Here is a 17,375-nt window from a genome sequence, read left to right as displayed (position 1 = left end):
CACTCACCCTCCTGAGGAATGATGCGAAGGGTGACACTAAGACCTGCGTCCTTGATGAGCTTCACGATGTCTGCGTGAGGCATGTTGATGATAGACTGGCCGTTCACTGCTAAGATCCGGTCTCCCACTTTTAGTTTTGCACAGCGATCTGCAGGACTCCCATCAATGATGCGTCCGATTTTATGGGGCACAGCTAAAAGAATCCCCAACAGAAGTAGATATCAGGGGCATTACCCACACATATTCTGTCCTTGAGTCCCAGCCCCAAAGGAAACACTGTAAAGCCAATGGTTTCTTTGCTTGGTATATTTGCCTTTTGAAATCTTGATGATTCTTATCAAATGTGGACCTGTTCATACTACCAAGACCAGTTTCTAAATTGAAGTCCTTTTCTGTTAGAGGCCAGCTCAGGGGTTCTCAAACTTTGGGGTGCAAAATCATCATTATCATTTTAGGATTAAAAAATATGGCTCTTTGGACTTTACTCTGGATTTTGTGACTCAACATGTTCAGGCAGGAAGTGAAGAGCTTTGATTTTTAAGACACTCCATAGGAGATTCTAACACACATGAAACTTTGAGAATTACAGACATGGAACATCATGCTCCAGGAACCCATGCTCTACACATAATTATGCACAGTTTTGGAAAGACACAATGAATGTCAGAGGTTGAGCTTCTACCTTTTTTCACTTTGCCAAGAGGAGAAAACAAGGAAAGACATCTAGATCGATCCATGCATACATATATGAGGTTATGACCAGTTTTCCACCCATCCAAGTTTTAAAGGTTGATTCAGTTTTCAGATCTTACCTCTTCTTTCTGACTTAATGTATTGATTACTGCTAAGATAATCCTCAATGCAAATGTTTGAGTGTCTACCAAGGAAGCTTTTCCTGGGGTCTGACATCAATAGTCTCTAGCTTCCCATAAGGAATGGTAATCTAAAAACTTGTACTTTTTCTTTTCTCTCTTTAAGATCAGGAATCCTGGCTGGGAAATTACCTGCATCTCTGTTCCATTATGGTGGGTCATTTAGAATTTACTGGGCATACAACCTCAAATATTTCAAAACAGATTACACACATATACCACACAAATACAGAGTGGTCAAATACAATAAAAGCAAGTTATTTGTTGCATTCTAGGCACTGTGCTAAGTACTTATTTTTAATCCTCACAGCTACAGTACTAAGTAGATGCAAAAGTATAATTATCATATTATTTTACTGTTGAGAAAATAAATAAGTACCAGAGGCAGCATTCAAATCTATGTCTGTGGCCTCGAAGCTTGGGGTTACTCTCTTCTTTGTTGATATGTTTTGGACTCAGAGCAATCTGTTTATGAGGAATGAGGGAATGGCTGGTGAGACTTACTTTAGAAAAATATGTTGCTTGAGCTTTCAAGATGAAAGTTTGATGGCCAGCTCAGCTATTATCTTATGGTGATAACTCTTAGTTTTAAGATCATTTTCACTTTATTAGGGTAGATAGAATAAAAAATACATAAAAACCAATATAACAGTGAAAACTAAAATAAATTTTATGGTAGTCATGTAGAACGATCAAGTGATTTATATAAAACCTGAATGAGTACACAATTTAAAAGTGTATGTCAAATAATCAGAAGTACCTGAAATGGCTTGATGACCATTGTGTTCGACTGGCATTTATTTGACAGTACTGGAAAGTCTTGGCAGCCGAAGTCAGCCCCACATTCACTGTCCCATTTTCCCTACATCTGCACATACTCTAAAGGTTGATGTACAGACAACCAACCAGTGACAAGGGGGGATGCTCAGAGAAGATTCTCCCTGGAAAGGAGAAATAGTTCCATTTGCTGAGTTGTAAGGTCTACAGAGCTTATGACCTAAGAGCTTTTTGCGCATTGCTAATGGAATTACAGAGTATAAAAGAGGCCCTGACCTTGGTTTCTATTATTGGGATGAACGGTGCTCATTAATTCTCTGAGAAATGATGACTAAGGTAACTGCCAGAGTGAAGTCCATTTAGATGGCATGCCTTGCAGACATCACCTGTCAGGCAGCAACATAAATCAAGTCTTTGGATCAGTCTTCTTGACATAGTGTGCTTAGGATACACAGATATTTGGGAAAAGTTGTAATATGTCATGTGGCTTTGAACATACTGACATTTTTAAAGGAGATAATGTATCACTAGTTAGACATTTCTCTTTAATTGCAAATCACATAAATCCATCTTTTTTTTTTTTTCCTTTACTCCTTCTGAATATAAGACTACTGTACCTTTATACTGGAATATGTTTTTATCATTTCCTGTAAATTACTTGCCTCTTCTGGTACTGCTCAACATGCTACACTTGAGTTAGTAAACATAGTCAGGGGCATTCACGACAGACTGTGCTCTCTGAGTTTCATCTCATGGCCTGGATTCTTAGCATCTCTAGCCACACCACTATAAGAAACAAGGATTGTTGGCTGTTGGGTTGTCTTCTGGAAACATTTGTACGGTCTACCCAGGCTCCTTCAGTCATTGGTCAATAATGAGCACTTGATGAGTTCTACCTTAGTTGTGTTCCCATAAAAAAGATGTCACGGTTGCCAGGAAGACTATTGCTTTGGAGATGGATTTTTCATGAAATGTTTGGTGAAGGATTGTTCCTGAGATTCCTGGCTGCACCATTCTGAAAAGAGTAGCAGCTACTCCTCCTTCTTCACTCTCATTTCCTTGTTTTATTTGTAGTTCATTTTAGAAAAGGAAAAGCCTGTGATTCATGTTTACATTTAGTTATCTCCTTGTTAATAGAGCCCACGGAGTGAAGTTATATATGGAGGAAAGCATTAGGCAGGGAAAGTGGATTCTGTATCAATCATGTCAAACTTACAAGTGAGAAGTTTCTGAAATGAGCGTGACAAAAATAAATACTTCAAAGGCAGTCAATAGCATAAACTCTCATTAGCTCACAATACCATTAATTTATGAAGATTAAACAACATGTCATTAGCTTAAGAGATAAAGGAAGTTGGGCTTGGTTCAGAATCTGTGGTTGCTGTAAGATTTTTTTCAATGTATGATTCTAGTTGGTTTTCTTAAAAGAATCTGTGAACATTATTTACTGTCTAGCTCTAGAATTGTGGGCTGCGGCAGGAGGATCAATTACTCCAGCAACACATTTCTCACTGGGGAACATAACCATTCAATAACACATGGCATTTGCCCTCAATCAACTAGTCTAGTTGAGGATACTAAGGGTAATTATATAAAAATACTTAAAATAAAAATAGTTAGTATGTGGTAAAGGTCGTGCCACATGAAGAGATTGGGGGGGGGGAGGTGGAATCTGGGCCCAGGGGTGGACTGAGAGAGGAAGATCAGTTGTAGTACTGTCTGAAGTGCTCTGAAGTAAGCTCTCAGGCAATCGAAGGTCATGCTAGAGAGGAGCCCAGTGACAGCTCCCTTGGTGAAAAACTCAGGGTGGTGAAGAGGGTGAATCACGGAGAGCTAATGTGTCCCTACATTACAAACAGGAAGGGCAAAGGTATAATTGCAAAACAGTATTATAACAAAGTGTTCCTCTCTCTTTAAAATATGGCAAAGGACCCTGACCTGGTTGTCTGCCCTTGGCAGTGGGAGCCTCGTATTATTTTTCCATCTCTTCTTCCTAGAAATCCTGAACGAATATGTTGTTTTATGACAAATCCATTCAGCTAGATATTGTCCCTTCTTGGAGTGTGGCACAGTGTCCTTCGAAAGAGTTTTTCTTGGTCACAGAGAGTGGGGAGGAAAGAGGGTGGGGAAACCAAGTGTTTGGCATTTGAAATTTTTTGCAGTAAAAATAAGAGCAGACCATGTGACTTGTTTTCCTCTAGATGTCTGTGAAACTTAGCTTCCCAAAAATGAAGACATCTTCCTTAAAATTCATAGCCAACTGAGCTACAAGACACAAAATCAAACAGCTGGTGTTTTAAGGACTGCATATTCCAAAAGTGCACTCTCCTCCCCCAGCACCCATGAGTCATCTCTGGTGGCGGAACAGTGTCATCCCCCTGCAGTTCTTGATAAGCAGATGGTCAGAGAGGAGTCTGAGAACAGGGGAAATTTGGGAGCCCAACTGGACTCCCAAATCGCCACACATAAAGTAATAGGTGACTGGAGAGAAAAAGCCACCTGCCAGTCACATCTCACCTTGTCTGCTTTTATTTTTAACCATTTGAAAAAAAAAATCTCATAAATAAATCCTGAGAGTGAACCAATAATCAAAAGAAATACCACTGCATTAGGAGTTGTAATGAACTGTAAGTTAACTGTCCTAGCCTGGCTTACCATGATTTTATTGTTTGGAAAGACATACAGGGCTGGCTTCACACCTATGTGACCTTTGTAATCACACAGGTTCCCGTTCTGACAATGGCCCAAGGTGACTGGTCAGCTGTCACCAGCTTGACATTCATTCTTAGTCACTTTTGAACAAGGCTCCACATTTTCACTGTTGTTGGGCCCTGCATATGATGATCATTGATCCAAATTTCCTCCTTGTACCACTCCACAGTTTTTAGTCTCTACAAGGGAAAATCTGAAGAATATGGTAGAGTCTCCAAGAAAATTGATAAACCAGGTGATGGTAATGGAAGGAGCAAGCACAATCTTTTTCCCTGTGGCTGCATTTCTCATTTCTACTTGCATCACTAAAAGGGATAAACTGAATAATTTCTGCTACAAATTTTCTGAAAATCCTTGATTCTTCACACAGACTTTTAAATAGACTGTTGTATATACCACCATATTGCAAGGAGTTTGTGTATTCTTTAGAGGGAATTAGGTTTTCCTCATAATCTGAGAAATGATGTGGGCATTAGAGTGGCAGGAACCAAAGCCACTTCAGAATAGTCAAATCTTCAAATCTGTATTTGGCCATGGGATATGCATGTGGGATTCTGAGGAGCTGGACAGAGAGAGTGGAATAACATCTTTATTTCTAAATACTCCAGTCTTTATCATCTATAGTGAAACTTCCCATTTTTTTTTTTGGTAGATGACAAGAAGTTACCTTTACTTTGTTAATTTCTAGTAGCTGAATATCCATTTTTGACCCGTATTGATGTCAAAGTCACTGGTGAAAACCTTGTCCTACTAAAGCAAATATTTAGTCCACTGAGAAATTTTTATTCTCCACCCCCACACCCCCTGCCCCAAGACCCTGAAGGGGAGAGGGTGAGGAAGAGGTAAAACCAGCAACTTTGAAGGTTCCAGTAAAGGACTAGAAGGTGAAATTTTGTGTTGCTCAATGGAGATAATTTTAGTGGATAGAATTGTATAGTTTGTAATGAGTTTTGCTTACAAATATCAAACAACAACTGAATTAATAAATTGTGGAAAACATTAGAATTACTAATTTTAAAATATAGTAAATGTTTCTTCTCTGCTAAGTGGAAAAGAAAGCTACTTTATCTCTTTTAAAAGAGTCTCAGGGTTGAGATGGTACTAGAGTCCTATCTCCAACATACAAATCTACCTTTCAAAGGGCTAGCTGCTCACCTTTACAATGAATGACAGGCTTACTTAATGAGCAAGAGTTTCCTTTTATTTCTAACTTACTACAGAAACCTTAACAAATAATTGGTAGATGATGCTGAATTGTTCTACAAAATAAGCAAATTATTTTCAAAGGTCATATTTTATAATGGTATAAAAGTAGCTAAGTAAAAGGAATAATGGTACCATTTTCTAATGATGAGAAATCTCATATGATTAAACCAATTTAGCTGAAATACTACATGTATGAAGAAGAAACTTAAAAAAAAAAAAGCAAATCAAAATGCTTATCCTAAATAAAAAGCCTGATCAAGTCTTCCCCTCAGTTCTGTGACCTAAAGGCAAGCATTTAAAATCTTTCAGTTGTGGGCCCTCCCTGGTAGCGCAGCGGGTTAAAGCACAGCACTGAGAAGCTTAAGCCACTTCCGCATGAGTTCGATTCCCGCCTGCCCCGGAGGTGACCACATGGTGTGGCAGACCTCTCCTGACCCGCCCGCTGCTCCCCTCAGCAGTGTGCTTCGTCGATCTGCCTGTTCTGCTCCCCACTCTGTCTCTGGTGAAGCCTCTCGCCGCCCCTGAGCCTCTGGCCTGTACCCCAGTTCTGTATGCACAAATAAATAAATCTTTAAAAAAAAAATCTTTCAGTTGTATTTTCTTCACATTTCTAAATTACATAACATACGGCTATTTCTCAGTTCATCAATTTGAGCCAATAGCTACTGATTTCCTATGAGAGAAGATTTATACCCTAACCCTGATTCCACCTCCTTTCCTTATCCCAAGTAGAGTTATCACTATTTTCAGTGAAACTAGTCATCATTGTTTAGTTTTACCAGTTTCTGTCCACTAGAGTATTCTGTAATTTCCTTTCTTTACTTGTATAGTTTTTCTTCCTCTACACCCTGAAACAGTATTTGTAAGTCATTCTGTTGACTTCTGTAATATGCTATCTCTGTATCCTTAGTGCTTCCCCACAAATTGCTCAAGTCATCCACTGGTGAGCTCACTGGAAAGGTCTCCTCAGAGGTAGGTAGGTGTTTTCTCAGCCTGCTCCTTAGTGTTACTCAGGGGATCCCAACTGCACACAAGGGGGGGAAAGCACAGTTCTGTAAACCCTCTTTTTTTTTTTTTTTTGATTCACTTTTACAGTTTGCTAGAACACATCCTCTGGTATCTTCTGAAGAAACCATGCATGGGAGTAAACAATTTTCCAATTTTTATTGCTTAAAAATGTCTTCATGTTTAACTTTCCATTGATTTGAATTCTAACTTAGAATTCTAAATTGTATGAACTTCTAGACTGAAAAATATTTTTTGTCAGAAATTTGTAGGTATTCCTCCATTATCATCTAGTATTCAGTGTTCCTGCTGAAATATCTGAACCTATGAAGATATTGGTTTCTTGTAACTGTAACCTGTTATTTTTTCTTGCTCCTGGAGTTGTTTCAGACTGCTCTGTGCTTTTGTGTTCTAAGCTTTGAAGTGATGCCTCCTGGTGTGGTTGGATCCTTGTTAGTGGGAAAAATTGTTCTCCTTAGTTTTGATATTGAGAACTTTTATTACCCTGTTTCTTTGATAACTTCCATTCTTCTCTGGTCTCTCTGAAACGTTTATTAGTGAGATAATGTTTTCCTAATCTGTCAATTCTCTTTAAAGTTCTCTCACATTTTTGTTTCTTTTTGTCATACTTCATTGGAGATTTCCTTTAGTTTGTCTTTTGATCTTTCTGGTGAAATTTTCAGTCATGATCTTTCCAATTTATAAGAATTCAGTTTTTAGTCATACTTTTCTATAACATTCTATTTTTTAATGAGTGTGATATCTTTTTATATCTCTGTGTACAAACAAGATGTATCCTAAGTTTTATTTTGTTTCTTAATTATCTGTATTTTTTCAGTTTTTTTCATTTTTAAAATTTTGTTTGATTTCCTACTTTAAAAATAAAAATCTGACATATGGTGTTGATGCTGATTGTATTTCATTCTGTCTTGAATGTTTTAAGTTTGGAGTAGCTCAAAGTTTCTAAAGAAATGAAAAATCTGTGCTATTCATAGCTCCTTTTTTTGGCTTTTCTGTCCTGTAAAATAACCTGCCATATTTTTGCCTTTAAAATATCTTCCCCACTCATACCCATTCTTTTATTACTCATTTATTGCCACATCTAATGTCTAAGAAATAGGAAGAGATAAGCTTATCATTTTATGACAATCAATTAGAAGTTGGAGAGATATCTTTTTTCTTTTTTTGAAGTTAGCTGTTGTAATCAGAATTTTGCTGTACCAGTCAGGTATCAGAAATCTACTTGGAAATTTTTTTTCAAATAATTTATGTACCCAAAGTTATATATAAAGGTATATTGTCTATGGTAGCTCTGACAAATAAAAATATAAAAGACAACTGACTTCTTTCCAAGGGTTCAGAAAATATCATAAAATTACATTGCATCAACTCCAGGTATTGGGTTAAAATGTTCAATAAAGCCACACTTTCTTTTTCTCCTTTATATCTCTCAACTGCCTTTTGAGACTTCATGCCTATCAAGGTACTTGGCTTTCAGTAATTTCTCAGCAGGTACAGTAGAAATAGTTGATAGTTACAAGCAGGTGTTGCTGACAAGTCATGTTTCTCATTTTTACAGATGCAGTATATTCTATCTCTGCCATCTCCCTTTTCCTTTTATGGCTTCTAAAATTGTGTTTTATAAAAAGTCACTTGGCTATCTTCACACAGGTTCCCTTCTACAATAGGTAAATGTCAAAAGCAATCAGGTCCAATATCAGCTTTCCATTGTATTCCCCTAAGCCCGAGGGTAGATAATAATTTCTTGCAATATTTTCTTAATATGTAAGTGGAAACAGATACTAACCCAGGAAAATGATTCCTCCTGAGCCAGCTGTCCTTTTCAATATGTTATCTAGAAGATTACATGAATATTTATTGGCTCTTCAGTTTCTCCAAGAAGCCAAAGTTCCACTAACAGGGTATATCATGTTTTAACTTGAAATAATAAATTCTGCACAACTGGGTAAAACTAAATATGAAGAGGCCCCCAAGAAAAGCATTCAGGAGCTAGAAGATCTTGATCATATATTAACTTTGAAAAGAACTTTCAGTGTGACCTCTGAATGACCAAATAAATCATGTCATAGTCTCTTCACATGAAAAGTGAGTTTTTCTTTCTTAACCAAATGTACATTTTAATCTTATTTGGATTTCTGCTTATACATATCATTTTTCACCCCTAGCATTTTAAAGCACAGCATGTATATGTTTTCACTTTTACTGAACAGACAAATCTCAATAATGTCACCTGAGATTATCATCATAAAATGAATGAGAAATGAAAGACTGAAGAGTCTCACAATGTGTTTTGTTGATCACAGTGAAATGCCAATGACACTCTAAAGGGAAGAAACCAATGGCGAAAAAGCAAAGAAGACATAATGATGGCAAAAAGGATATGAAAAGATCCTCAACATTATTAGTCTTTAGAGGAAAAATAGAAATAAAAACAAGAGACCACTACACACCTATTGGAATGGCTAAAATTCAACAACAAAGCCTGAAAATAACAAATACTCTAAGGCTGTGTAGCATTTGGTACTTTCACAGAGGGAAATACAAAATGGTCCAGGCACTTTAGAAGCCAAAGGATAGAAAAAAGAAAGAACTGATGTTGAATATATAGGAGAAAGGAGGTGGGGAGCAGAGAGCAAAGGGCTTGGGAAGGCTTCAGAAGAGAAATGGTATCATACATGAATTTTAAAAGATAAACAACTTATCCAGCTGGCCAAGGATGGGCAAGGCGCTGGAGGCTCAGATCTGTAGATTAGCATATCTGGATTGTAGGTGTGTGTGTGTGTAGTGAGGCTGGGATAAAAGTAAGAAGGGACAAATCATGGAAGGCCTTATTGGTCTGTCAGAGGGCTTGTGATTTATTTTACTGTCAAATGAGAAGTCACTATACTATTAGGGAACTTAAGTGATATCATCAGCCTGTATTGGAAGTATTAAGGTGGCAGTGTGGCGGGTTGGACTGGAGGCTGTAAGGAAGGTGGGGTCAGGGGGACACTTACAGCTCTCTACAATGCTTCAGAGCTATAGTCCAACTTGGTATCTACTATCCTCCTCTCATTATTTAAATGATTTGATAGGAAAGATAATTAAAATTCAGTTCCTCAGACCCACTATCCTCATTTCAAGAATTCAAAGATCAGGACCTCATTGGTGATACTGGGGTTATTAAAGTTTCAGTGCTATTAAGTTATTGCCACCCCCTACAGTATGAGTTTGATCCCTAGCCAGGGCTAGCCACATGGCTCGGCACATCTCTCCTGTCTTGCCAGCTGCTCCTCTTAGTAATACACTTCAGTAGATCCTCTTGTTGTGCTCCCCCCTCCCTCTCTCTCTCTCTGGTGAGTCCTCTCACCTCTCGCACCTCTGGCCTACACCACAGTTCTTATATGCACAAATCAATAAAAATAAATCTTAAAAAAATCAAGCAAAGAAGAAACTAGTGACTATAGTACTGAAGTACAAAAGAGCAGTGTCATCACTAGAAAGTTCTACTACCTTGTACTAATCAAGAACTAACTAGTCACTAAGGCATTAACAGCAACAGATGAAAGAGCTTGATACTTGCAAGTTTTCTATGGGGAAAGCATGTTTAGATAACACCTTACTTTGTAAAAGATACAGCTATATACAAATTCATTTAGGTATTTAGGAATTTAAGGTACCTGAAGGTCTACTTTAAAGTTTGTGATCATAACACACTGTTTGGAGCTGAGAGATATGTCTATTAGTCTTGGGTTTTTTTTTTTGTTTGTTTGATTGTTTTTTAGCAGGAAGCACCAGTATCACTGGTTAATTTGGTACTGTAGACTGAATATTTGTTTCTTATATCATATGTGTGATGTTATTTGGAGGTGGGAGGTGACTAGGTCATGAGAGGGCAACCCGCATAATAGGGTTTAGTTTCTTTATAAAAGGGACCCCAGAGAGCCCTCCTGATTCCTTCCACCATGTGTAGGCACAGTGAGAAAATGGATATCTATGATATCTATGACTAGGAAGCTGCCTCTCAGTAGACAATGCATCTGTCAGTGCCTGATTATGGACTTCCCAGTCTCCAGAATTGTAACAAACAAATTGATGTTGTTGATAAGACACCAAGCTATAGTATTGTGTTAAAGAATCCTGAAGGGAGTAAGACAGTTGCTACTAGGTTTTATTGTAATTTTGTCAAATGAGTGGTTTTTCTTCTATAGGAATAGTAGTTTTTCATCTTGCTATTCATCTAGCAAGTTTAAAAATGTATTTGAGTGAAGAGTACTAAGCCAAAATATTCTTCTATCTCATGTACTCTCAACTGTTCTGTATTAGAAAACCACAGAGTAAAAAAAAAAAAATTAACCATATGTTCTTCCTTGTTTACTGGAAGACACTCCTTTTATGATGAATCCATAAGTATATGTCTTAATAAGTATATGTCTTCATGTCATTGGACTAGCCTTCCAGTGAGTTTTGGGCACTTCACCCTTGCAAGCAGGTGGGTTCATCATGTGTCCAACATCTGGGAATGTTTATAGAGCAAACCTTTGCTTGCCATAGAGAAATGACATCTGAGAAGGATCAGGCAGGAAAATGAAAATGTGAATAGTAGGCCCATGATTTACTTATTTTGTTTGGCACTGTATATACCTTAGGAATGCTTAATGATCATCATCTAGAAAAAGACTGATTAATCTCTAGAAATGATTCCAACCAAACAGTGTAAACAGTGGCAACAGTTTGGTTAGGAATAAATCAAGCTTAAATTGCAAAATTATTGGTGCTCAAATGAATACATAAAAAGAGCTTTTATCAAGATTTGGTGGGGCACAAAGTTAGGGTAGAGGTACTTCCTAAGTCTTTGGTGACAGCTGAAGCTGAAAAAGAAATGCTATTTATCTCAGTCCAAATGGGAAAAATATCTCCTTCTAATACTCACTCAGCATAGCAAAAAAAAAAAGTCATAAATGAGCACTGTGTTCACTTAAAAACATGCTTTTAAGTGGTTATATATGTGGAATCAGCTTTTTGTATATAGTTGATTGTTGGAAGGAGAGAAGAAAAATAAAGTAAATTTAATCTGACATATTCTTGCATAGATTATTTAAAAAATGTCTTTTGCAAAAGTGCCCTGTAGCCCAGAATTTTTTTGAATCCTCTGGGCCAACTGGGCATTTCCCACCTGTGGAGGGTGGTGCTGAACGTGAACGTGAATTCTAGATTCTCTTCACAGTTGCAATCTTCTGTACTATCTTGTAATTAACAAGGAGCTACAGCAGGACACACTCCCCGTGCCAACAGCTACCGATCACCCATTTATGAACTTTTAAGGCAACGAAACAGCTGAAGATAAGACGACATCCCCATAGCTACCTGCTGCTGCTGCCTGAAGAGTCTCTGAAGACAATAATAAAAAACACTCCTGAAAATGATTCCCTAGAGGGGAAAACTTATGGTTTATGAGCTTCATTCAAACAATAAGAAAAATGGTTTAGAATTACAAAGAAGTGCACTGTGACCACACACAGCTTTTTTTGGTAGGCTATATCACGCCTCCTCGTCAGAATAAATATTCTATATGGTGCTTCTCTTTGACTTATTTTACAATGTAGTGCTATTTTAAATTTGTAAGTGCTGACAGTGAAATGCTTACATTTATCTTTCTATTTTTGTTAAAAGATGCTTTAGTGCTCAGATACCAGTCTACTTAGAGTTTGATACAAAATCTCTTTTCTCTTGCTTGGATGATTACAGGTAGGGCCCAAGCAGTCAGGTTTTAATTTGGTACTCATATTCAGGATTGGAAAAATGGAATTTCATCTCTAGATCCTATTCATCCTGGTTTTAGCTGAGTTTGATCCTATAAAGAAGCAATATGATTCAGATGTTGTTCACTTGGAATGGAAAATGGTTGCTTTTGTTAATGAAGGCTGTGAGATGAATAAATAATTTGAAGTAATATTTTTTGTAAGGAGCTTGGGATGCCATCCAAACCCTCCTATTTAGGATGATATAAATATTACTGAGGTGGTGCTCACATGGAAGGCTGGTGGTTCCGGGAATAGTCAGAGTCAGGATGAGGTGAACTGGAGAGTGGGCAGCCTGGCCCTTCAGAGGACAGGGCCTGCAGACCCAGGCACTAGAGGGGCTGCCTTAAGGCAGAGGGGCTTTCCTGTAGACCCTGAGTCCCTTACTTAGGCTGAAAATTACTGGTGGGTATCTGTATTTTGGAGCATTGCTTCAGTTCCACTTTATTATAGTGCAATTTCTCATGCTGGCTAAGACCAACTTGTACACAGTTCCTTCCTCTAAGTGATATTCTGCTGCCTTATCCATTTTGGATGCCTTAGAGGGATAGAACTGGTGGGTTTGGGGTCAGGACAAGTAGTTAGAGCAGAGAATATTCACATTTTCATTTGAAGGATGAGAGTGTCTGTTCATTTTACAAGGATTTGATGCAATCCCACCAATACACAGCAGGTGAGAGATCTCTGAAAAGCAGGCTATCTGGAACTGTGAGGGACTCAAAGAAATACCACAATTTCTTGTCCTTAAAGGACTTCAGATTTATTTAGGGCAAGTAAAACACATAAAAAGTAAAATGACAGTGATAGAAATAACTGACACAATGATAGAAAGGGAAGTGACAAACAGTAAACAAGAATTTCCACCTAAGTGTTAGAGTCAAGAATTGAGGGAGAACAGTGGTGTGGGGTCCAACAAAATCTTATGAAGAGGTTAGAGTTTTGCAACCTAAATGCCCCCAAACAGATGAATGATCAAGAAGATGCAGAATATATATATATATATACACACACACACATACATACACACAGAATACAATAAAAAAAGAGGGTCATTTGTGGCAATATGGATGGAGATGGAAGGGGTTATGCTCAGTGATATAAGTCAGGAGAAAAAAGAAAAATATTGGCTGGCTTCACTTGTATGTAGAATATAGAGAAACTGTACAAAGGGATTAGGTAAAAGACAAAACTTGCAAGCTGACCATAGATCTGAGGCCTATGGGAGGGGAGGGGAAGAGGCCAAAAAGGGAGGGAGGGAAGAGGCCAAAAAGGGAGGGAGGGAAGAGCATAGGTGACTGTGGTGATGGATCATGGATGCTGTGGTGGTGGGAAAATTATGGGGACTACACCTGAGGGGAGAAATCAGATACTATGCAAAAGTTAACAATGGTGTAAGGATAAAAAAAAGAGAGATTAGAATTTTGAACTGAGTGTGAGAGATAGTCACTGTTTATTCAATAGTGTTGACCTTACAGAGTTGTGAAGATGAAATATAATGTAAGATTGTGCTTAGGAGAAAATGTGATAAAAGATTTTATTGGATAAGAAGCAATTCAAGTAGCAGCAGGCAAAACTTCGCCACTGGGACAGGAAAGGCTTGAACGAAAGGGATGGAAGGGCGAAAAGCTGTTGATCAAAGTGACTATGTTTACATGACATAGTTCTTGAATGTAATCTTTATTCTGAAGCTATCTTTATCAGGGGTGTTACGATCACAAATTCACTAGTGCATTAATGAACTGTACTGAAAGCGCTGCCTTTCTGAATGTGCTTTGCATCACCAGTCACCAAACCATCCTACCCCTGACCTCAGCTGCCTCCCAATGCAGAAAGGAAGCCCCACTACTAAATGTAAAAAGTTTGGATTTAAAATGTGTGGATGCAGTATAGACTTGAACATTGTCTTATCTTTGTTGTAAATGCAAATTTCCCAAAGACTATGATAACATTTTCATGTCTCATGGTTTCATGAGCTATCTGCGTGGAAACTGGCATTTTATATTAGGGTCCTCAGTCCTGTGATACAGCACCCATATTAACAATGCAGGTGACACCACCCTGCATTCACTCCTGAATGAGCTCCTGTTAGCATAAGACTCATTGTAAAAAGCACAATATCAATGAAGAAATCTAAAGCAGAAATTCACTTAAGGGTTAAGAGAATAACATGTTGCAAAGCTGCTTAGTATTACTGAAAGGAAATGTATTGTTGTGAGTCAGTGAGAAATAGATGCAAGAAGAAGATTCATTTTCTAATTTCTTTGTAGGACCATGCAGGTCCCGGATTGAGTAATTTTTCAGCACTGACTTTGGTGGTATCTGGAGCACTGATAGAGCAAAGCTTATAACCTCCCAGTGGTCAGCCACCAGCATTTGCACCAGCTCACTAATAGCTCATATTTTTAAAAGGGTCCATGAACAAGCTCAACAAGGAGGTTTAGAGAGAGTCCACTGCCACAGCCTAAACCAATAAAGTGTAGGGGAGGGGCTAATAGGCTGCAGAGACTCAGAGGCTTCACATTAGGGCTGGATTTTGTAGCTGCTGGCTATTAAAAGGCTTGTGCTAGGAGACAGGTGAGCCCTGCTGGCTTCCAGAGGCTAAGACCCCTGGGGTTGCCTTTTGTCTTCAGTAGCCTTAGTCCTCTTATCTCAGTGTATTCTATAAACACTATCATTTTTAAGTGTGCCATAAAGTGAAAAAGGGAAGGAATCACTGTTTTAAATTGCCTTAAAAGGGGAGTTGGTTTAATACATTTAAGTGCTTATTTCAGAACATTTCTTGACAAAGGTTGAGGTGGACAAGAGAAAGAAAAGTGTTAAGTAGGCACCTTCAAAACATAATAAGACAAAAGCCACAAAGCTTTAAGAAAATAATTGAAGCCAATAAAAAGTATTTTCCAGGTTTCAACCTTAACTGAGGCTTCTTACACTCAGAGAAAACTAACCTAACACCTTATTTTCCATATTAATTCATAGCAAAATAGGTTAGAACTGGAACAGTTCCTGAAGATGATCTATCTTCCCTTAGTTGTTTATAAATGCTCAAGGGAGTCTGGTTAGCAATTAGCTGGAGTGAGATATGGGTTTGTATTTTTCACTTAACTTAAATCTCCTTGTACTGGAGCAAGGTGATAAAACCTTAGTTATTGGTTTTTAACTTGTGTCTCCCTTAAGATCAAATGACCATTCAGTGGCTATGTGGTTGATGGAGTGAGTTTTGATGGGAAAAACCCTCATATGCTTCATTGCTTCAGTTTTACATCATCTTTTAAAGGGAACTATGCTTTAAAATGACATAACAGACCCATTAGCTAAGCTTTTGACTCTCTGGAATAACTTTAAAACTCAGCCTATATATAGACATCATCAAGGACTTTGAGAAAGTCATCAGGGAATTTTGCCAAAGACAACTAACTCCTTCTTAGAACATGGAATTGCAGTGGGCCTCAGGGAAATCAACAAATGACCAAGTCCCCATTCTACCCTGTGCCAAAGAAAGCACACACAGAGTATCAAAGATTTTCAGCAATGGTACCAAGTGAGGGGAAGGTTATTGAGAAGTAGCAGCTCACTGATAAGTGAGGTGCTTGCAATAGAGACACAATCTTGCAATCAAGTCAGAACTGTTTGGATAAGGAGAAGGAAGGGAGGGAGGAAGCGAAGGAGGGAAGGAGGGAGGGGGGCGGAAGGGAGGGAGGACTGAGGTGGTTGCTGCCCTACCTTGATGGCTGCTCTGCCTGAAGTCCTGAATATGGTATGGTCTACCTTGCAGTTCGTTACGAGCCTGATTTACGTTTATAGATTTTTTGCAGCAGGCTTCCGCCTCCACCATTGATGTCCAAACTGCCCATGTATCTCTACCCTATAAATCCAACATAACTTTCCCCATAAATTAGATAAAAGTAGGAGTCTAAGGATCACTTTCACATTATCACTTATGCCAAAGCCCTTCTGGGAAACCCCTGGTGGGGAAAACAGATTTGGAGGCAAGAGAGAAGGATCTAGAGAACAAGTTGCAACTTCATAGTAAAACTGTAAACTTGGAGGTCAGGACTCAGTTTTGAGAAGGGAAGGCCCAGGCACAACCTGTCACAGGCCTCCCTGCACATGGCTTCTGTGAGTATCTTCCCCACCCGGAGTCACAGGCACCTGGTCACCTTTATGCTGTGTATCCCAACCTCGGCGACACTGGCGACAGTTAGTCACTAGCAGAAAATGCCTTGAATTTCCCCATGTGCCAAGATATACATTTTTGAAAAAATTTCTATTACTTTTAACCTTGTATGTCTATCAACAATATAACAGTGAACATCTTTGTATATGAGTCTTTGAGTCTTTTAAAGATTTCAAAATGCAATTGCTTGTTATAGCTCAGGCTTATCCTAGACTCTGGTCTGGAAACCACTTTGCTTGCCCTTTGGGTTTCTTTAAAGTTTGAAGAAAAATACTTAATACTTTTGATAATGGCACAAAAATGTCCAGGAAGCTTGCCTATTTTTACTTTAAATCAAGAAGGCTATTTCTGTACTTCAGAAGACTTCTAAGATCTGCCTACTCCTAAGCAATAGCTTGTTTCTAGGGTCATTGGCCTTGGGAAGAAGCTGTATGCTTCTTAATCACATTAATTAATACATATTAATTAACCCCTCCCTTTTGGAGGAGGATTTAATAGTTCGAAAGAATATGTGAGGGTTTGGCAAAGCATTACTAAAAGTCAGGCAATAATTAAACCAGGAACCTCACGTACTAAGTTCTCAATTGGTGACCCATTTGTCACCCCCAGCAAACTTGTTGCAGGGTGAAAGAAGCTATGGAGCAGAACTCTCTAAATTTCTATGAAGAAGTCTACATTTGGGTTCTCCTTTTAGCCTCCTTCTCCGGTATCTTCAATAGAGAAATGATCACTGCAGGGAGAGTCTAAAAGGCACAATTTTGATTCTGAAGAGTGATGGTTTTGAGTTTCTTAGCTCATTGGCTAGTGAACTCTGAAGAGATGTCCAGC

The 17,375-nt window shown here is 38.4% G+C and overlaps 1 protein-coding gene across 3 annotated transcripts in view; it reads right to left on the bottom strand.

Annotated features, from left to right (window-relative positions):
• The window catches only part of MAGI2 (membrane associated guanylate kinase, WW and PDZ domain containing 2), a 458,519-nt gene that overhangs the window by 83,717 nt on the left and 357,427 nt on the right, over positions 1-17,375 (bottom strand). For all 3 annotated transcript variants that reach the window (XM_012720830.1, XM_012720831.1, XM_012720832.1), the window contains one exon: positions 8-193. In XM_012720830.1, the coding sequence (XP_012576284.1) occupies positions 8-193 (186 nt within the window). The remainder of the gene's footprint in view (positions 1-7; positions 194-17,375) is intronic.

This window comes from Condylura cristata, unplaced genomic scaffold (assembly GCF_000260355.1).
Source record: "Condylura cristata isolate star-nosed mole 26May11 unplaced genomic scaffold, ConCri1.0 scaffold00005, whole genome shotgun sequence".
Lineage (NCBI taxonomy): Eukaryota > Metazoa > Chordata > Mammalia > Eulipotyphla > Talpidae > Condylura > Condylura cristata.
Note: the sequence above shows the minus strand (reverse complement) of the source record. Positions and strands in the feature narration are given on the sequence as shown.